At 40.2% G+C, this 22,508-nt stretch overlaps 1 protein-coding gene across 7 annotated transcripts in view; it reads left to right on the top strand.

Annotated features, from left to right (window-relative positions):
• CEP112 (centrosomal protein 112) overlaps nt 1-22,508 on the top strand; it is a gene marked incomplete at its 3' end in the record, with an annotated part of 475,585 nt that overhangs the window by 426,326 nt on the left and 26,751 nt on the right. For all 7 annotated transcript variants that reach the window (XM_079131573.1, XM_079131569.1, XM_079131572.1 and 4 more), the window contains one exon: nt 8,166-8,255. In XM_079131573.1, the coding sequence (XP_078987699.1) occupies nt 8,166-8,255 (90 nt within the window). The remainder of the gene's footprint in view (nt 1-8,165; nt 8,256-22,508) is intronic.

The raw sequence follows: 22,508 nt of genomic DNA, 5'->3' as shown, positions 1-22,508 counted from the left end.
AAGAAAAGAGAGAAATTGAAAACTTTCTTGTTCCTTGGTTGAAAGCACCCTTGTGTTTTATATTGGTCATAATGCTTTTGCCTAAAATGTGGAACTAGTAGCACAGTAAACTCATGTCCAAGTGCAATTTCTCATGCATGTGTCTTGTTCTAACAATGGCTAAAAGCTTTCACCTGAAAGGAATGTCGCCTCATGTGAAAAGTAGCATATGTATTGGGTTAAAAATCCCCAAAGAGCTCCTTTTCCTCACACCGATATCCCGAGAGATTGAATTGTGAGAAGTTTTTTTTTTTTTTTTTTAATTTTTTTTTTAAGTTGTTTGTTTGGAATACAGGGAAAAAATTAAAATACTACTAATGAAAGGGTTGGGTTTTTTGGTTGTTTTGTTTTTTAATGATTTGTTATTCATCGTGGGTGGGTCTGAATGATGAAGAATCACCTTAAAAGAAATCTTGAGTGACATTTTGGCTTCAAAGAGTTGTTACTTTGTTAGTTAGCTTTAGCCCATGTCAAAATAATAATAAAACAAATTAAAACTGCAAGTAGCCAGTGACGCCACCCAGTAAAAGTGTCACACTCTGCCCTTGGGTCATCCTGAGCAGACCCAGATTTATTCCTTGTGGGAATGACAGGGATTGGTATTCTTGCTTTCTCCCAGTCATTTAAGATCTGATTTAAAAAATAAAGACTATAAATCTAACTTGGAAAGAGAGTGCAATTTTATCGGTTTAATTTATTTTATCTTTGCTTTCAGTTAGCACTACTAGAAAGCAAAACATTTATAGATTGAATGTCAGTTTACATGTCAAAGAAAACTTACTCATCGGAAATATCAGCACCACTTACAGACTAGAATAACTCTGCTTCAGCCCTCGTGGGTGTTGCTACAAAGGCAGTTCAGGTTTAAATGAGAGTCACTCTAATTTCACCTTTGGTGTCTCTTCTGGGTAACCACAGATTAGCCATCACTTCTCTTTGATGGATCAGCCAACCAATGGACCATAGGTCAATGTCAAGATTTTGTAATCTTAACATTTTTATGACACAAATTTTAAAATCATCTTACATGTGGAAAATAGACAATTGCCATTAAAAGCTAAACCTTGAATTTTACTCTATGTAAATTTTTACCCCAATAAAAATATGAATAAGCCTTCCCTTTCTAGGTCCTCTCCTCCTTCCGTTGTAATATGAGCACCCAACTCCCTGCTTGCTTCACTTTGTGTCCAGAACGCACGTGAGGGAGCCCTCCATGTCCCTCCTCCCCATTGTTTAATGACAAGTGAATCAGAGTAAATTCAAACCTCACGAAAGGAAGTCTATGGTGACTTCATTATTCTCAAAAGACAGAAAGCTTCAAAACAATTTTTTTTTTTTACTGTTTATTATGGAAACTTTCAAACTTACACAAATGTAGGGAGAAGAGTCAGAAGAACTCCATCTCTGTATCTATAGGGCAAAGCGTTAATCCACATTCCTTTTGTTTCATATGGTTTAACCCAGTTCTTTCAAATAACAGAACACTCTTAACATTCCAAGTCCCACTTCCCAGAGGACAGGTTAATAATAAATCTGCATGAGAGAACCAAGGAAAAGACCCACTTACCTCTGCCCCTTATGTGGGCTGGGCCCAGAAGAGAGTGCAACTGTGGAAAGACCAAGAACAGCATATGTTGCCAACTTAGCTACACAGAAGAGGCAGATGTGTCAAACACCCTGGATTTCAAGTCAGTGAGAAGTAGTTGGAAAGCTCTTTAAAAGGGGTAAGGCGCGACAAAGTACGTACGAGTGTGTGCCTCTGGAGTCCCTCTGCTGTGGCAGTGCTTCCAGAGAGTGTGACCAGCTGCTGGTGATTGATTGACTTGCAAGTGGATTTTTCCAAATTCCACGTAACTGAGATTTTGATAAGGATGGAGAAGGGTTTGAAACTGTATTCTCCGGTGGAAACCTGCAGGACAGTATTCTGAGCTAGGAACTGAAGACAACTGTGCTTGCTTAGACAGCCCTCTGGGAAGGGGCACCAAAGTCACAGCACTCAGGTGATTCAGTGGGCAGGCAGAGGCAAGTTCAGGACCCCAGAATGGCTTCTGGTCACAGGCGATACCAAGTCTCAAAGCCTCCTGTCAAACGCCTTATACACTGACAGCATTATTGTTGTTGTCTTTTTTATCACTGAAATAGTACTTCTCTCTGCCAATGAAGATTTCCTTTAGTAAATGACTTTTTAACTACTTTATAATTAAAATGAACTTTTGTTTCATTTATTCATCATTAAAAGGCATGTATCTGCCATCACTTCATGTTCATTTAATTGGCAAAGAAATGTAGGAGAAAACTGGATTTTTAATAAAACTACACATAATGTCTTACTGCTGTGGTTTTACAAGTTAGGGAGGGACTTGCTCTGAGTTACGTTTACAGATGTTATGGAAATGGCCTTGACTATTACACTCTTTTGTGTTCGTTTTTTCAAACCAACAGAAAAGTCTAGGACTGTCACAGGTGCCATTTAAGAGGCAAATTAGCAACCAAGTCCTTTTCCTCCTCCTAAAGAGGTCATTTGCCTGTAAAATCCTTCACACTTTTTCTCTAATTATTTTCATTTTTCAAACAAATCAAATTATCCTATAACCTCCTCGCCTTTAAAGAATGTGGTGTACCCTCATTGCTCTTGAAAAGCTTATTTAGTCATTTACATTTTTCTTCTGGAAAGTGTCATCCTTTGTTCCCATCAACACAAAGTACTCAAAGTCAGGAACTGTGTAGCTCTCCAGCAAGTTGATTTAGATGGTATTTACAGTCAGGTTTAATTGGGAAGAAGGAGTTATCTTTTCAGTAATGGTGCCAGTTAACACAGCAGAGCTAAGAGATGAGGAATGATTTTGCAGAATCAACAGTTTAACTCTTCCAGTTGGGTTTTGTTTTATACTTTTGACCTAGGGTTGGACATTCCATTCGATTATATTGTATCTTTCTCAGGGATAACCTAAAAGTTGTGCGTGGGGGGGGACAGGGAGCATAAAATGTCCAATTTGAAGATTTTAAATAATGAAGCCGAACTTAAAAGAAAGTTCTCCCCAGTTGTATTTACTGAGTAGTCATGGTCATTTTCACATGGTCCTTTGTCAAGTTCTGAGGTTAGACTGGATAGCACAATAATTTTTTAAAATATAAAACCAGAAACAGCTGCTGATATAAACTATCATTTTCCTTTCATGTAGTACACTTTAACTTTTTTGGAAATGGAATACTTTTCAGTTTTTTAAACTGATTTTCGAGTAGATGATAAAAGTAATTTCTGGACATAACTACTTTCTGTGATTAACCCTGAAAGGGTAGTATTTTACATTTTTTAACTATAAGCAAAGTTTAAGTGCTGCTTTTATGAAAAGCAAATGTAAATTGAATTCTATTTTGATGCTGTTGATAAAATATGGTAAAAACTCAATAGTCTCTCAACATACAGAGTGTAGAGAAAGGCTCAGATCTGATTTTGTTACCCTGTCCTCTTTGAAATTTTCTTTCAGTTAGATTTTGCTCCTACTAACTTCTCAGTCACCTGCCGCCCACCTGAATTCTTGGCAGCTTCCCTGGTGGGGCCTTCTCCTCCCCTGCCCGTGGTGAAGTGTGGCTGTCCTCCACAGGGCAGGTTTAGGCCTCCTGCTCATTCGCCTACTTCCTAAGGAAGCACCATCTGCACCTCACCTCTGAGAGCCCTCTGCCCTGTTCAGACCCACCTTTGCTGTGCCACAGCTAGATGGGTCCTCGGGCCAGCTCAGGCTGCTTAGCAGAACCCCACAGACTGTGAGCTAGAAAGAGCACAGATGGATCACTCACAGTTCTGGGGACTGGGATTTCCAGGATAGGGCAGTGGCAGACTGGCATCTGATGAGGATTGGATTCCTGGCTCACAGGTGGCTGCCTTTGGCTGTGTTCGCACATGATGTGGTAGGAGAGGCCAGGGACCTCTCGGGCCTGTCTTCTAAGGGCACTGGTCCCATTCATGAGGGCTCTGCCTCCCAAAGGCCTCACCTCCTAATGCCCTTACCCAGGGCTTAGGACTTCAGCATATGGATTCAGGGGATATAAATATTCAGACCACAGCAGGGGATCCTCCTTGAAGTCCTACAGCCGCCTTAAACCCAACACAGTGCTGCCCCCGACATTCTGATGTACTCTATTCTTGCTACCCTCAGGTCTTTTAGGATAAAGCCTCCTGATAAGAAAGAGTTCCTCTGCCCCCTGATCCCTTGGTCAAGATTCTGCCACATCTGTCCACTTCTCTGCACTACTGCCCTTGCTCAGGCCTCTTTGTATGTGTCCTTCTCTTTTGCAGCAGCCTCATTTTTTAATCCCTTGACTTGGCTGGACAGAATTAATTCCTCAAAATTCAAGGGAAGAACACAACTGGATGTGAAAACACCAAATGCTGCTATAGAGTAAGGGGGAATTAGCTGCTGGCTTTGGCACTTGGGAGGTGACAGTGAAGTCAGGCTCAGTGGAGCCAAGGGGGCCAGAGGCAGGTATGAAGGGGGACTGAGGAAATGGGAGCAGGACGTGGGACTCTGAACGTGGGCACCCTCAGGGGCCTGAAGTGAAAGAGAAGAAAGACACAGCTAGGAAGGAGGGAGGGAGATGTGCATATCCTTTACTTTTTTCTGTGATATTTAAAAAAAAAAAAAAAATTTCTTTTAAAATACATTTTATAGTAGCAGAAAATACAACATTATTACAACCAGTATCACAAGCGTATATATACAGAGATAGCTACAGGTTAATAGAAGAGGTGTTTGCATGTTCTATACTTCAAGACATATCATTACCTTTAGTTCATGTGCCAAATGAAGGGCAGCTGGAAGCTCTGATGATTGAAGGACTTGTCCTCAGGGAGGAGAGGGCGAATGTTGAAGAGTCCCTTCCACAAGCAGGGATGGAGTCACACGTATGCCAAGCATCACACAGGCATGGCACCAGGCCTTGCAGAGATGGCAAGGAGAGAGCCCTGAGAACCAGTTACCTGCAGACGATGTGAATCAGTTCTCAACACCAAGTGGTTAAGAGCCCAGAGGAGTCCTTGCTTGCTAGTCCTCTAGCATAAGTCAGAGGGATGAGGCCACTGAACCGAGTAGGTGGGACAAGGGCTTCCGGGCAAAGAAAAAAGAGGTACAGAGTGAGGTTGAGGCAGCAGTGAGGATGAAGAATTTGAAGTCAGAGAAAAGTTAAAATCCCTGTTCAGTGTGGCCTTACTCCTGGCCACACTGGATAGGAGCAAGCTGCATAACCACACTGAACCTCAGAGATCTCCTCTCATGCACCATAAACCTGCTGCACAGGCTTATGGTGAAGTTAAAAGTGAAATCCACCTGTCTCCTGTTGTTACTGATAGTGACAAGAGCATCGGGCCACACACTAGCACACGGAGTCTTCAGCCAGGTCCTCGATGGCGTCCTGAGGAACTCGAGCTACATCTCGGTGGTGCTAGAGAGTGGCTTATGCATTTCAGTGGGGGAATAACATGATCAGATTTAGGTTTAAGAAGATCACTCTGACAGCAGTGTGAGGATGGATTAGGGAGCAGGAAGGAGCAGGGGCAGAGAAGCAGATGCATGAATATTCTTCCCAATGCAGTAATCATTACTCTCTCCATTTATGCCCGAAAGGAAGCTAAAATCCTATTTACTGGTCGCTATCAAAAGCAAAAGAATGCCGCTTGATCAACAGGCACAGGAACAATTGCATTCAGCCTTTTGGAAACAGACCACAATAACAGAATTAGAGACAATTAAAGAATTTAAGAGATTTCTAAGCTCATTCTTAGACTTAGTCAAATTGTAGATTTATAATCAAGTTTAATATCAAAGAGACCCTAAAGCACTTGAGCTCATTCTCAAACCATCTGAATTTTTAAATCAGAAGTTCTTAGCCTGAGGTCTATCCATGCATGGGCTTCAGGCAATCTATGAACTCCCTAAAAATCAGAGACAAATCATAAGCATATATTTCTCTCCCCTTTTGGGGAGTGACCGCATAGCCTCCATCAGATGCTCAGAGGGCTCTAGAACCCCTAAAGGTGAAGCACCACTGTCTGTGTTCATATGCAAGAAGAGACTGACCTTGCACTCAAGGGACTTTTAATGGGCCCTCCAACATGTTGCCTGAACTCTGGGCTTTTCCACCCAGGGTCTCCACATGGCTGTGTAACAGGCATTTCAGGCTCATATGCAGGCTGAGCACCAGCATTTCTCCCTCCTGCCCCATCTCTGTAAATGCCAACTGCAGTCTTCTAACTACTCGGGCAGATTTTGGGGGGCCCTCTTTTTTCTCATGATTTGCATCTACTTCCTTGGGGCCACCATCTCTATCCTCAGAATATATCTGGAATCCAACTCTTCCCTTACCAGCTGCTCGCACCTCCATCTAATTCTCCCGCATCCCTTTCCTAGTGGATTGCGGCGGCCTCTGACCTGCCTCCGTGCTCTGCCTCATCCTCTCCAGTCTACCAAAGCAGTGCCTGCCCACAGCCCTGCAGGAGCTTCCCATCTGCCTCTGAGCAAAACCCAAAGCCCTTAACTGATCTGTGCTACACCATGTGGCCGGATGACTTGAGCCCTGTCATGTCCCTGACCTTATTGCTCCATCTCCTCACTGGCTTCTGTGGCTTCCTCGAGGTCTTGACCCAGCCAAGTCTGCCGCCTAGAAGGTTGTCCTGTGGGTATCTCTGTGGCTTGTCCTCTCTCCTCCTGCAGGTCTGTGCATGGATAGACCTCAGGCTAAGAACTTCTAATTTAAGATGGTTCGAGAATGAGCTTCCATTATGATGGAAGCATTATGAATGGGGGGATTTTTTTTTTTTTTTGGTCTGTTTTCTTTCAGTTCTATATCTATAGTACTTATTGTAATTTTGACATAAAGCAGGAACTCAATAATATTGACTACATGGATTTTATTTTGAGAATTTACTTGACATCTTTGTGTTATCATCCCGTGTTCTGCTTACTGGAACTCTCCATGTGTGATTTCTATAGTTATGTGGGATTATTTGAATGGATCCTGTTTCTTTTCTAGTTATCTCATTACTTAAAATGGCAAATTGATACAATGATAATTATTGATCTTTGTGACTCCTAAATTCCCCATATTAACCTGAATTATGTTTCCAATTGGGCAACTGAAAGTTTATACCTGTCCAGTCATTGTAGTTTCTTCAAATTCCCTACCATTCTAACTTCCTAAAGAGATTTCTTTAATACAATAATTTAATAATTTTATAATTTTGAGAAATGCTATGTTGATCAGGTATTAAGATTCCTCTGTTTCAATACCTTTCAGAATATAAGTATACTTGCAGGTGTACTAGAAAGTCTACTTTACTTTATTATTTTTGGTAGTACTGGAGATAAAACCCAGGTCTCTCACATGCTAGACAAGTGTTTTGTCACTGAGCCACATCCCCAGCCCCTAGGAGGGCTATTTTAATTAGAAATAGCTTAATGCTTTACTATATGGTTGTGGTTCTGTACTGACAAATAAGAGACATTTTTATAATGTGAATTGATATCTGCTAATTTGTCTGTTTCATAAGTTTGGAATTTTTCATACTAGGTATTCTTTTTTTTTTTTAAGTGGGAAAAATGTATTTCTACTGCTTTAGGGCAATATGGTGAAGTTATCATTAATAGGATATTACTGTAGCCACAAAGAAATCATTTAGATTACCTAACATTAGGTTTTACACTCGCATAACAATTTTTAAACAGTAAAGTCTTTTCTAAGCTTATTTCTATATGTAAGGTTTTTACAATAGTTGACACAAAATATCACAATATTTTCTAGACAAATATTGTTCAGTGAAGCAATGTGAAATTGCTAGCATTTCAAAAATCACATTATCCACTTGCTTGACTAACTTAAAAGTATTAACTACCTACTGTTTGCCCAAAAAGGTTGTTTAACATTTACGTATTGTTCTACATACTAGGTATTCTTAACACAGAATGCACCTGCACCTAACATACAACAGCCTGATTTTGTTTGCCTGAACTCCATGGAACAACAGTAATAAACTAGAGATCTAAGGCCTTTTTAATGCCAATTCATGTGGTAAAACTATTTTTCCCAAGTATGCTAATTTTTTAAATTGCTATGTTTGTTTTACACCATTTCAGGTTTTACAAGATGAACTAGAAAACCGCTCTAATCAGGTGCGATGTGCAGAGAAGAAGTTACAGCACAAAGAACTGGAGTCACAAGAACAGGTGTGCGCTCCTTTCCCCTTCGGCTTGTTTGTTTGTTTGTTTACTTTCTCTGGGTCAGGGAGCTCATGTAGGCCCCGGGTCAACTAGGGTTCTTTACAAGTAACAGAACACCCTCTACGGTTGGCACAAACATTAAAGGAACGTAATATCTTGTAGAACAGGAGGTCTGAGGCCGGGCAGACTCTGGCTCTGCATCTCTGGCGTTCTCTTGGCTCTCCTGTGCTGGTTTCATGGTAAAAGTGACTCAGGATGGCCACAGGGATGGCAGGCATCTTGCCCAGATCTGTACTCTCCAGAGGCAGAAAGGAATGGACAGTTTCTGGGATCTCCTCCTGAAAAGTAAGGAAATCGTTCCTAGAACCATGTTCCCTCACCTCACTTCACATCTCATTGGCCAGAGCAGGTCACATGCTCAACCTGGCATGCCCAGTCCTTAGCAAGAAGACCAGTAGCACCAAAATCAGCCTAGACCAATCAGGATCTGCCTGCTGGTGATGGAATTAGGCAAGAAAGGAAAACCAGAAAAAAAGAAGGGAAATGGATATAGTTACATAGCCAATGGTGACTACAGTGTTGTTGCTTTTAAATAAATGGATGTTATTTTACTTAGAAGCATAAATCATGTTTTCTTTTGAATTTAAGATTTCTCTCTCCTCTTTCTTCCCATTCTGTTTATAAAACATAAACCAGAATAATCTAGCCATGACAATAGCTAATGACCTCTTTTATTTTCAACTGACAGGATTATTTTTACCCAACTCTTTTGGATATAATGGATTATAAAATTAAGTGCTAATTTTCACAATTTTAAGTAAGAAGTCAGCAATATATCAATAGAGACTATGAGTCTTTTTTGGGGGGGTGGGTACCAGGGATTGAACTCAGGGGCACTCAACCACTGAGCCACATCCCCAGCCCTATTTTGTATTTTATTTAGAGACAGAGTCTCACTGAGTTGCTCAGCACCTTACTAAGTTGCTAAGGCGGGCTTTGAACTTGTAATTAATGTGTGCTCCTCCTGCCTCAGCCTCCCAAGCTACTGGGATTACAGGTGTGTACCACCATGCCCAAGAAGAACATGAGTCTTGATGAGACTTTATAAACACATTGTCTTCAGCCTTTGAGTGTAGCATTGCTAACCTGCTTCTGAGTGCCACTGAGCCACTATGTACAGAACCTCCCATAGGTTTTCTTATGGTAAAAGTCAGTACAAGAATATTAAGTTAGAGGCTAATAGAGAACTCTTTTGATCTTTGGAGATGTTTATAAACAGGATCCCACAATAGGGGACTGTACCAAATGGCAGAATTAAGCCCCTGAGTATTAATATTTAATATTTGCACTTGGCAAATACTTTCTCCTTCTCTATAGCTTCTTTTCATTTTTTTTAACAGGTTCATAGACCAAAAATTTTTAATTTTGATGTAGTTTGATTTATCAGATTTTCCTTTTTTGGTACATGTTTTTGATATCAAATCAAAAAATTTTTTTACCTAACCCTAGGGTTCAGATTTTCTCCTTTTTTCTAAAAGCTTTATAGTTTTATGATTTACTTTTAAGTGTGATACATTGTGAGTTAATTTTTGTATAAAGATATGAGACTTTTAAAAAACTCAGTTGACTTGACTTCCTACTCTTTAATGTATACCCCATGCAATATATCATATATATAGAATGTGTGTATGATTTGCATAAGTACCTATATGTACATATACATATATGTATTATGTAGTGTTTATGTCATATGTCATACAGTCAATAGGATGACAGAATGAAAATACTGGAATGAAAAATTAATTATACTTTATTAAATGCCTATAAGATGACAGACACTGTAAAAGAAATGTTACACGTTAGCTCATTGAATGCTCACAGTAACCATTACTATCCCCATTTTATAGATGACACACTAAAACCCAGAGTGGTTGCTTAACTTACCCAAAACCACACAGCTAAGAAGAAATACTAGAGGTTTATCAGACCCAAGTTTATCTGAATTTCAAATCTTTGCTTCTTTCATGACAATTTTGAACTACATTTCTAGTTAATAATTTTTTTAAAAAACTGGTGGCAGTGATAGTGAAAGTGAGTTTATTAAAGTTTTCAGGAAAACAAACATTGTTCTGAATGCCCGCAGCAGAGGCAAATGCTGTTGACCTTGCATGGGCAAAGCAAAGCAAGGCAAGGGAAATGGACACAAGCAGACCAGCTCCTTAGGCAGGAGTGCGGTGGTGTCCGGTCAGAGCTGCCGGGTCTCTTGTCGCTGGAGGTCAGCTAAGTGCCATCCTCGGTCAAGGACACTTGTGACTACAGGGAGAAAAGACAAGCTTCTTCAAAGCAGGAAACCGTGCTCCCTGGAGGACAGGGGCTTCTCCTGCCGGTGGTCAAATATGACTTAAGGTAAAACTTTGTTGACATCACTTTAATTCATGGCAAAACTTCACACAGAAAATTCCATAATATATTGAGAGTAGGGAAATTAAGAAATCCCAAATGAACAATAGGGAAGGATTCAGGAACTACTTTCAGTCTTTTTTTATTGACTTCTTTTTGATCATCAAAGTTGCTTTCATCTTTGTAGTGACAATAGCTTTTTAGAATACTTCTTACACTAATTCCTGATATCTTCTAGAAGACTATAGTTTACCAAAGAAATGTCAGGAAATACCCATGGGTAAAGCTGAGTATTTCATAATCTTCACAACTATGAGATGTTGGGTTCTTTCCACAAGGTCCTAGGGTGTAACTCGGAAAGAAATGTCAATTGTTTCAACAAAACTGAGCAGCATATAATAGGCACTTAATAAATACTATTTATCTGTAGTGAATTTAATATTTTATTTTGCCTAAATTTGATCCACGTTCCTCTTTCAATTTGTGACACTAATAGAAGTGAAAAATAATTAGAACTATTGTCATGGACACTTTTTAGGGTCTACTTACATATGAAGTTACTTAGGATATTAAAATGTTGACATTCTGTTCTGACTTTCTTTTTCTTTCTTTTTCTGTCATCCTTCAAAGCAATTGCAGTCACAGTAGCCAGCCTCACATTAGCCAATCAGACAACTGAAAAGGGTGCAGAACAGCCACTTAGAACATTCTTCATTTTCTTTTTAACCAAATATTATTATCCTGATACTAGTTGCACAAAGCCTCAAAATTGAAACTGGCAGAATTACAAAGGACAATTTCCTAGGCTGCTTTTTTTAACTTGCCTGCTTTAAAAAAAAAAAAAAAGTTTGAACTGTTTCTGGTTTTCATTTAAGAAAAATTCCTGTGTTTTGATTCTACAAAAACAAAAAATGAATGAGGCATTTTAAAAGTTATGTTTTTAATTAAAAACAAAAGACTGCTTCCCATCAGGTCTTGATGGGTGGCATCCCTGCTGCCCACCGCTCGCCTGGGTGCCTCCACTTTCCTGTCTCCTCACTTGGAAGGTCAGAGCCAGCAGAGCAGGCCTGTTCACTGCGGGTCCAGAGGAAGCGCTGACCCTGATACACATCCAAGAGAAATGGAGTTAGAAAATGCTAATTTTCTAAGTTAGTCTTGCCAAAACATGATCTTTCCTTTAATCTATAAATAGCAAAGTAATTAAAATCACCATTATTTTTATCCATACCAAGAGTAAATAATTTCTAATTCCAGATAAGATCTGAGCAGGAATCCCATAATTTCAGCAGAGATCCAATCAGACTTCCTGATGGTGCGGGAAATGGAGCCATCAGGAAAGGAAGTGACTTCCCCACTGCACAGCACAGTGTGGCTAACCCAGGGCAGGACTGCACATGCTCTGTTCCCTCCCAGGGTGGTTTTTTCCATCATATTAAAATGATGTAAAATGAGTGGGTGCCATTTACCACCCGGGCTCAGGTTAGGCTAGAATATTGTGGGCAAAACTAAAACTCCCTTTGTGAGCAAATGATGTCTTTAATTTGGTCTGATCCATTATAGAAAAGAGAAGGAAAGCATGATCTTTACTTGGTGTTCTTGACACAGTGGAAAGCATGTGTTCATCATAAAGGCACCGAACAGACTAAGATGATAGAACATGGGTATACACATTAAAAAACCCTGCTTCAATCTGACTCTTTTAAATTCTGAGATTATGAATAGATTTCATATTGACTGGATATCATATTGATTTGCCATAACCAATGGCTAAGAGCAGTGCATTTATAAAAGATTTCATTAAGACTCATGGTCTCTAGTAATATCATTGTTGACATTTTACTTTTTTCACATTTCATTACACTGATTACTCTGTTTCCCATAAATCATTTTAAACAAATTAGTGAAAAACATCATTTGGAAACATCCTAATAAATAGCTTGCAATGCTGAGTATTCCATGGGAGAGTCAATGTTTGTTTTACCCAACATTGTCTTATTTTGAGAGGCATTTTGTGCTTGGCAGCGGTGGGTACTGAGGAGAAACAAGATGAAGTCAGAGATCCTGCCATCGAGAGCTCTCAGTCCAGCAGAGCTAAGGAGGCAGTCCTAAACGTAGACTCCAGGCATGGAATCTTTAACGTCAGTTCTTTTTCTTCTAAATGGCCCAGAGTCTCAGAGTCACAAGATATGGAAAGAACTGCCCTTGGTGCCACCTTCTGCCTGCCTGGGTCCTGGAAAAGGTTTGGCTCCCCGACTACAGGCAGAGCTGGGTGCTGGTGGACGTGGAGCAAGAGTCTATGGTAGGGCTGGGGAGAGAGCTCAGTTGGTAGAGTGCTTGCCTTGCGTGCACAAGGCCCTGGGTTCAATCCCCAGTACCAAAAAAAAAAAAAAAAAAAAAGAGTCTATGGTACATGAGACCAGTTCTTTTCAAGGCTGGTCAGGAGAGGGTCAGCACTTCTGCCATGTCCTCTTAAAAGCTCCTGGGTTCCCACCTCATCCCACTGCTTTGAGCTGCCCCTGGTGGGACTCTCTGATTTTGTGGCCAGCAATTTTTGCAGCCCGCTGGTTAAGTTCTGAATATTGTCTGGTGAGTCCAAGCATTAAAGGTCTAGACTGTACAGGCACAAGTAACCCATAAATTATTCTAAAATATATAGCTAAAGGCCAGTCACACCTCAATCACATTTCAGTCAGAGCTTTGCAGCAGCCAACTTTCTATTTAGGTTCTAAACACATTGGTAAATTTAGGAGAGAATCTAGTGACCACAGATAGTTTCAGTGGTCATTGTGTGCTTAGGCTTGCGGAAGAGGGTAGAGGTTGTCCCACAGACCCCCACCAAGACTTCATGAACTGATGTGATCCAGTGGGGAAAGCACTATGGTTCAGAATCTACCCTTGTCACTACCAATCATGTGATCTTCAGTAGGTCACTTAGTCTTGCTGGATATCAGGTTCCAAATCAGTAAAATATTAGCAATAGTACCTTCCTGCAGGCTCTTAGGAGCAGCAAAACAAGATATGTGTAAAAATACTTCAAAAACTATAAAACATGCAGCTGCAATGTGTATAATTACAGTTATTCATGGCAGAGAAAGAGACCTTTGCTGACCATTAACGAGAGAAAGGACATTCCAGTTAGGGAACAGAACGAGGGGAGACATGAAGCAGAACTTGCTTAGAAGTGTTCAGGGAATATTGAGTAATATCTTGGCCAGAGGGTAATATCTGTGAAGAGGAAAACAAGACCAGAAAGTTAGTTTCATTCATTTTGTCCACTAAAAGAATGCTTTGTTATTGAGGCCTGCTCTTCACTAAGCACTGTGGTATGTGTTAGGACAATCCGTGGCCAATCTTGGATGCAGTGCCAAGGAGTTCAATCACTCGCCAGAAAGCCGTTGTCAGCAGTTGAGGATTTCTCTCCTTCCTGGGGAGTGCTGCTTTACAAAGATTAATCAGCAGCCAGCAGATAAGATGAATAAGAATTGAAAAGAAACCCCTTCAGAGGTTATTGACATCACTAGTCACAGGAGAAATATGGAAGCCCTGAACTGGATGTTGTTAAAGGGAGTAGAAAGAAAGGGGTAGATGTGAAGACTTACTTAAAAGGAAAATTCATGCCAGGTGACGTGGTGCATTCTTGTAATCCCAGGGGTTTAGGAGGCTGAGGCAGGAGTATCGCAAGTTCAAAGCCAGCCTCAGCAACTTAGCCAAGGCCTAGGTAACTCAGCAAGATCCTGTCAAAAAAAGAGGCAGGATGGGGGCGGTGGATGTGCCTGGGGATGTGACTCAGTGGCTAAGCATCCCTGGGTTCAACCCCCAGTACCAAAAAAAAAAAAAAAGGAAAATTCACAGAACAGAAATTTACAGGGCACAAGAGAAGAATATGTCAAAAAATAATACTGTGTCTTTGAGTTGATAAACTGGCGCATGATGAACAACAGTACTATTATTTCTTGGATGTTGCATCTGAGGTGCTTGCAGGATATTCGTTTGGGGGCATGTAGTTGAAACTCTGAATCTAAATGTAAGAAAGAGCCCTGGGAATGTAAAGACGTGAGAGTCATCTTTCTGGGGCTGCAGCAGAAGCCCACAGTATGTGGATGAGGTTGACAAGGAAGAACAGAGGGAGAGCGGAGAGGGCGTGAGCCACCAGACCCATGGCACGGCCAGTTCGAAGGACCAGAGGGAGTAGAGGAGGAGACAAAGAGGATTTCAAAGGTATAGGCAGGAAGATAAGCTGGTGATGGCTGGGAAAGCCAGAAAGGTTTCCTGCTAGACTCGATGCCTCTTAGGGCGAGGACTCCGTGCTCCTCACGCTTTTGCCGCACTTGTTGAGTTGAATTTCTCCAGAAAGCTTGTGCTGTCCCCAGCCCTGTCCTTGCATGGCCCTGCCACTTGTATCCTTTTGTCACTGTGCTTCTGTAGTGCTTCCTGCTACCCTCCATGGATGGCTTTCCCACCAGAGTCCTCCAGTAGCTGGCGTGCTCTGAGGGGGCCATGCACCTGTGGATCAGCATCGGGCCAGAGAAGGATGGACGGGAGGAGCAGGGAAGAGGAAAAATTAACAGCATCACGTGCTACAGGGAGTGAGAGGATGAGGAGTTCAAAAGCCACTGGGCCTGGGCGGTGAAGCGGGCCCTTGGTAGAGTGCCTCCCAGACCAACTCCAACAGTTCCTCACACACATTCCTGCTGAGGCTTCTGTGAAAACTCGCGTGGTAGTTATTCTTCATCATGTTCATCGGGGTGCTCATGTCTCCTGGCAGGAGGGCTTCCCTGTGGCCCTGGGCTCTCCCCTGGACAGTAGAGCTCCAAAAGGGTTTTAGAAGAGGGAGAAAGCGAGGTGCCTGCTCCTGCCGTGCAGCCCAACTTCCCGCGGCCTCGAGAGCAGGGCAGAGTTCCCTGCCTGGTCTCCAGCACAGTGCGTTCTCTACTGTATTTTCTCCATGGATAGCTGAGCACTCTGCCGATTCCTTCCTAGGTTCCTAGGTATTAAAAATAAATTCATCCCTTTTGTGTAAGTAGCTTTCAGATAACGCTGGACATTGCCAGACGTGCTTAGATCTAACTGCCTGTTACCCTGTTACAGTCAGTATCGTTTGTATTCCCAGTTTACTGGCCGCCCACAATGCCAGTGATCTATCCGGGAGCAACATGGGTATCAGGAGAACCAAAATCGATATATTTAAAGCTTCCACTGACTAGCACTGCTTATCTTTAAACCACCTCAGTCATCATCAAGGGTGACCAGCAAATCTATGGAGTCACAGACGCCTTAAAGAAGATGATGCTGTGGAGACAGAAAATCAATTAAGCAATAATCATGACAATTGTTAAAAGGAAGAACTGGTCTTCTACAGATCTCCAAGCCTTTAATTTCTGTTTTCCATAATGGATTTTAAAACTTCACAGTGTTGGCTGCTGTGGGCTAACTCATCTGTAGTGAAATCTATTTAAAAGTACTAACAACGCAAAACTATGCTTTATCCCAAAGCACATTATGAAAACAGGAATAATAATTGCAACAGAAGTATAATTCAAAGACTTTTATTGACTTTTCATGTTTAATGGTTATTATTCTGGCTTGTTTCAAGCAATTTTAATAACCACAGTTTATTTACAAAATTCAGACTAATTCTTTTGTTCCCATGCCAACAAAATACATTTGTTCCCGGACAGCTGGTATGATGCATCGTTATAAGACTCAGTTGTTACGAGGGATAGAACCACATTTAGTTTTGGCCACAATTTGTTCTCAATGAGGGTTTGAATACTTGCCTGTTTTCAGAAAAAACACGTAAGCTACAATGTCAGGGACAATATATTTTCATTAAAATACAATCTCATCAACATGTTCCTTTTAAATCAGTTGTTCTAGTAGATTTTAGAGGCAGAGCAAGTCGAATACTTGTCCCCAAAAGCCTCACTAGAAGTCCTGCATGATGCATGCCACCATTTTTAAGGAAAACTAAAAGCATTCTTCTGGGCAAGTGTGCCGATGCCCCAGGCTTTCTTGAGACTCCTTGGTTTTTATCACACTGGGTTAGCTGTGCTGGGGTGGAGGTGGGGTGCTGTGCGCTGGCTGCAGGGCTTTAATCCTGGGCTTTGCTGACCAATCAGATCCAGGGTCAGCCCCACAGCCACCGCATCACCGCAGCTGTTTCTCCAGAAAGCATTTTCTGCATTGTTGAAGTGGCTCTCCGTTGTCACAGTGAATACTAAGGGACCAAGAAGACCGGGGGAGAGCACCAGGATTGCACCGGGCTCCAACCCGGAACTGGAAGGTTCCAAGCCTGCCGGCCCAGGGCTGGCTCTCAGCTTTTCTTCCTATTGTGAGGTCATGTGATAGGATCACCTCATTTCTTTTGGTTTTATTTTTAAAGATAGTTTGGGCTTCTATATTAGTCTTTTTAAAATTATTTTTCAGTCCCCAAGTGATTTAATCCAAATGGTTTACTCCAAACCAGTGAATTACAGAGACTCTTAAAAATGAAGGAAAAGCAAAAACTTAAGACCCCCTCTTAAAATGGATGAGCAAAAAGAATTATCAAGCATTAACTTGGGTAATGGAACCGAGTCTCTCAGGAAGATGAAAAGGAGACTCAATCCCTGAGGAGTATCTTATCAAGGCTTATTTTCCTGGCACTACTAAGCACCAAGTTCATAGAATTGAGTGAACAGCAAGAAAAAGGAAGTGAAAGAAGAGATAAACGCAGAGATGGCAAGAGAGTGTGGGGCGAGGCAGCGTGGTGACGAGAGAGACGTCCGATGGCTGATTACTGTGCTTGTCATGTGCAGAGGAGGGCCTCGAGCATTCTAAGACGCCACTTGCTTGCAGTTTCTTTTTTACTAAGTTCTGACAGAAAAGGCCATTTGGAACTAGAAGTCATTAAAACTGATTATTGGCAAGCACATAATAGAGAAGAGGTATTTTAGAGACCAAGACATAAATCAGTTCAATTCAATACGTGGAAAGAAAGGTGTTCTTTTTTAAATATAGTGAACAATTCAGAAATTTAAAAGGCCGTTTGAATATATTTTCTATATAGGTTACTTGTTCAGTTTCTATAAAGAATTCGAAAACATAGTTCTAGTAGGAAAAAATATTATTAAAAAAGTTCAAATGTAAAGGGTGACTTATTAGGTTAAATGAAATAACTAGCACTAGTGAAGAATATAGTACACTTGGCATTATTAAAAATTTTAAGGTGAGCCTATTTTGAATCAGGCAACCTAACACTTACTCAACTCTCTGTGTAGACATGATATAGAAAACTTGATTTTCCATCCTCTAGAAGCTTCTGCTACAATGAGAAAACATAGTTGAAAGATCATTTTTGGCTTTGTGGATGTGATTGGCACTCAAGCTGTTTCAGAAAGGGTGAGGAGACATGGAGTAGAGAGCACTCTGACAGGATGTTAAGGGAGGAAGGAATTTGCCACACAGTGGTGCTGGCCCTGAGAAACTTTCCTAGAGGGCTCTTCCCAGTGCAGGTGAGTCGCCAGGTACAGTGGAAAGGATGCAAGGTCATGCTCTGCAGGCTTGCAGCTTGTCCTGCTGCTTACAGAAGCAACAGCAAGGGCCAGGGCTCCAGGCTGGCACCCCAGGTGGAAACAGCCGCAACCTAACTTACTGTTCTACCCTTTGGCTTTCGTTTTCATTTGAATGAATGCCTCTGCAGAAAGAATGGGGGGTGGGGATCAGAAAACTAGGCTGAATGATTTGGAGGTTCTGTGTGACTTGATTAACACAGGAAGGTAAATGAGATGGTAAATACAAACGTCATGGTAACTGAAGGACAGAGTGAACTCTGAGAATTTCTTTTTTTTTTTTTTAGATCTTTATATTTTTACATAGCAGTTGGGTTTATCCACCCAAACTCATACATGTATGGAATTTGATTTTGGTTCATGATCCCCCCTTTTCCCTCCTGTTCTCACTCCCCTCTCCCATTCTCCTTCCTCTACTCTAGTAGACTTCCTTTCACTTGTTTGTAAACTTGTTGAAAGTGATACTTTAAACATTCAATTTACTAAATATTCACTGAGCACCCACTATGTGGTCTAGATATACATTGGTGAACAAACCAACAAAAATCCTTGTCCTTGTGAAGTTTACATTCTAGAAGTCAATTCTGCATAGCCTTTTTCATTTCTATTTATATTTAAGCCTTGACTTGTCAGTTTTTAATAAGTCTTGTTCATGAACATGGTATATCCTTCTTTGAGCATTCTTTAATTTTTATGATGTTTTAAACTTTCTGTGAAGATATCTTCCATATCTTCTTTAGATTATTCTTATGTATTTGACATATTATTATGCTATTTTTTCTTTTTTTTAAATTTGTTCTAATTAGTTATGCATGACAATACAATGCACTTTAACACATCATACATAAATGGAGTATAACCTCTCATTCTTCTGGTTGTACATGATATAGAGTTACACAGATCACATAATCATATATGCACATAGGGTAATAATGTCCAATTCATTCTACTATCATTCCTACCCTCATATCCCCTCCCCTCCCTTCACTCCCCTCTAATTCAAAGTACCTCTATTCTTTCCTAACCCTGCATCCCTTTATTATCAATTAGCATCCACATATCAGAGAAAACATTTGGCCTTTGATTCTTTGGGATTGGCTTATTTTGCTTAGCATGATATTCTTCAACTCTATCCATTTACCAGCAAATGTGATAACTTCATTCTTCTTTATGACTGAGTAATATTCCATTATGTATGTATACCACAATTTCTTTATCCTTTCACCTGTTGAAGGGCATCTAGGTTGGTTCCATATCTTAGCTATTGTGAATTGAGCTGCTGTAAACATAGATATGGCTGTATCACTGTAGTATGCTGATTTTAAGTTTGGTTATATACCAAGGAGTGGGAGAACTGGGGTCAAATGGTGGTTCCATTCCAAGTTTTCTGAGGAATCTCCATACTGCTTTCCATAGCAGTTGCACCAGTTTGCAGTTCACCAGCATTGTATGAGTGTACTTCTTTCCCCACATCCTTACCAAAATTTATTGTTGCTTGTATTCTTGATAATTGCCACTCTGACTGGAGTGAGATGGAACCTCAGTGTAATTTTTTTTTTTTTTTTTTTTTGCAGAGGCAGGGCACGGAATTGAACTCAGGGGCATGCGACCACTGAGCTACATCCCCAGCCCTATTTTGTATTTTATTTAGAGACAGGGTCTCACGGAGTTGCTTAGTATCTTGCTTTTGCTGAGGCTGGATTTGAACTCGTGATCTGAGATCCTTCTGCCTCTGCCTCCCATGCCTCTGGGATTACAGGCATGCCCCACAGGGCCCAAGCTTAGTGTAGTTTTTATTTGCATTTCTCTAATTGCTAGAGATGTTGAACCCTTTTTCATAAATTTGTTGATCAGTTGTTTTTCTTCTTCTGTGAAGTGTCTGTTCAGTACCTTAGCCCATTTACTGACTGGGTTATTTGATTTTTGATGTTGTTTTTTGAGTTCTTTATATATCTTGGAGATTAATACTCTGTCTGAGGTGCATTATTATGCTATTTTAAATGGCATTTTAAAATTGTTTTCTCAGTTTGTTGCAGATATATAGAAATACAACTGACTTTATATAGATTATTTATTACATTAATGAAGTTTCTATTTTCACCAAAAGTCTCTTTTATTCCTTTTTTAGATCACAAATGGACATTGGATTTTCTTAAATACCTTTTCTCCATCTTTTGAGATAATCATATGGATTTTGTTCTTTATTCAGCTACTGTGTGAAATGCATAGTTGATTTTCTAATGTTAAATTAGTTTTGCATTCCTAGAATGAACCCACTTGAATCATAACTTATCCTTTTTTATCTTTAGTTCGATTTTTGTTCACTGATGTGTTTTATATAGGATTTCTTCCATGATTATGATGAGACGAACCTATATTTTTCCTCTATTTTAATGTTCTCATTTTCAATGTGGGTATCAAAGTTTGCTGGCTTCAAAAACAAACAAGCAAACAAAATTCTGACAGAGTTTGAGTAAGATTGGTATTATTTCTTCCTTTAAAATATTTGGTAGAATGCAGATGAAGCCTTTGGGGCCCAGAGTTTTCTTTGTTGAAAGATTCTCAGTGAATTACAGATACACTTTCTCTAGTGGTTATGGTAATCAGATTTTCTATTATACTTTTTCCTAATTTTCTATTTTGTAACTATTTATATAATTTATATAATTTTTTTCTTCTATGTCTTCTCTATATCTGTCTGAATATTTTCTTTTTGCCTAACTTCTAGTTCATTAATTTTTTCCTTAGTTGTGTCTACATTGCATTTAAATCCATTCTTAATTTTGATTATTATGTTTTCAGGAGTTAGAATTTCTACTTAGTTCTTTTTGAATTTATTTTTCTATGCCAAGCTCATAATTATTTTCCTAATTCTGTTGAACACATACCTTGGTTCTTTTAAAGACTTAGCCTAATAACCATTATCTAGAGTTCATATGGGTCTTGGTTTTTGGGGGCCTAGCTATTTTTGATTGAGAGGCAGATACATTATATGAAAATTTATGGAAATTATTTAAGACCTAGGATGATGTTAATTTCTCCAGAGAGAACGTACATTTGTAGTCTCAGTAGACAAGTAGTGTTATTTGCAATCTTGAATAACCTTAATTCATTTATAAGGATTAAGGTGATTTGAAGGTGGACTTCATTTCTAGGCTATTTCCATTTCACTCCCACTCCCAGAGTGTAACGCTTTGGAATGCACCCAAAGCCAAGGGATTTTACCAGTCACTCCCCATTAGTGAGCCCTGGACTATAATTTATATCTCCTTGGATTGTGTGTGTGTGGAGGGGGAGGTGTCTGTTAAACCATCTGTTCAGCTTCTCAGCCACTCACCAGCCACTCAAGAATCGGCAAGGGCCACTAGATAAAAATGCCGGGCTTACAAGTTCTGTCATCTGCAGTATCTTGGTCCCATGATTCTGCCCTGCCTTGTTCTCTAACATTTTGAAGCAAATGTAGGAAGGGATTATCTAGGCTTCCATTACTAAGAGTGAAAATTCAGCATTTGCATTTCTGTGAATTGCTTCATCACATTCACTGCTAATTTTTTCCCTTAATTTATTATTTTGCTTTGCTCTACAGAAGTTTTTAAAACATATCGTGTACATTAAGGATCTGTTACTTGAATATCTTGAAATACATCCTCCCTATTATATTTTAATTTTTTTATTCAACATCTCAATTTTTTTGAGATTATTTTTTTTCTTTTTCATCATGACTTACAAACTTATTTAGAAAAGCGTCAATACCAAGATTATGAAATGTATACTCTTATTTTCTTAACTTTCAAGAGTTTTGTTTTATACATTTAACTCTTTAGCTCATCTTAAATGTCTTGTGTATATTGAGATAAGGATCACGTCTGAATGGTCCCCAAAAGGTCAATACTCTAATCTCTGGAATCTGTGAGCATATACATTACATGACAAAAGAGACTTTGCAGATGTGATTAAGGTTACTCATCAGTGACCTTAAAAATGGGAGATTACCCCAGATCATCTCAGAGCTGGGCCCAGTCCAGCACATGACCACTGAAGAGCTGAGAGCTTTCTCTGACTAGAGGAAGAAGAGATGTGGCCGAAGGAGGAGTCAGAAAGACTCAGACTAGAGGGACCCAGGAAACTTCAAAGGTGGAGGGGCAACATGATGAGGAACACAGGCAGTCTCAAGGAACTAAGAGGGACTTCCAGCTGGCAGCCATCAAGGAAATGGGGACTTCAACCCTATAGCTGTAAGGAACGAATTCTGCCAACAACCTGGGTGAGCTTGGAAGCAAATTCTCCCCCTTAGCCCCCAGGTAGGGCC

The sequence above is a fragment of the Sciurus vulgaris genome, assembly GCF_902686455.1.
Source record: "Sciurus vulgaris genome assembly, chromosome: 3".
Classification (NCBI taxonomy): domain Eukaryota; kingdom Metazoa; phylum Chordata; class Mammalia; order Rodentia; family Sciuridae; genus Sciurus; species Sciurus vulgaris.
This window is presented reverse-complemented; position numbering and strand designations above follow the sequence as displayed.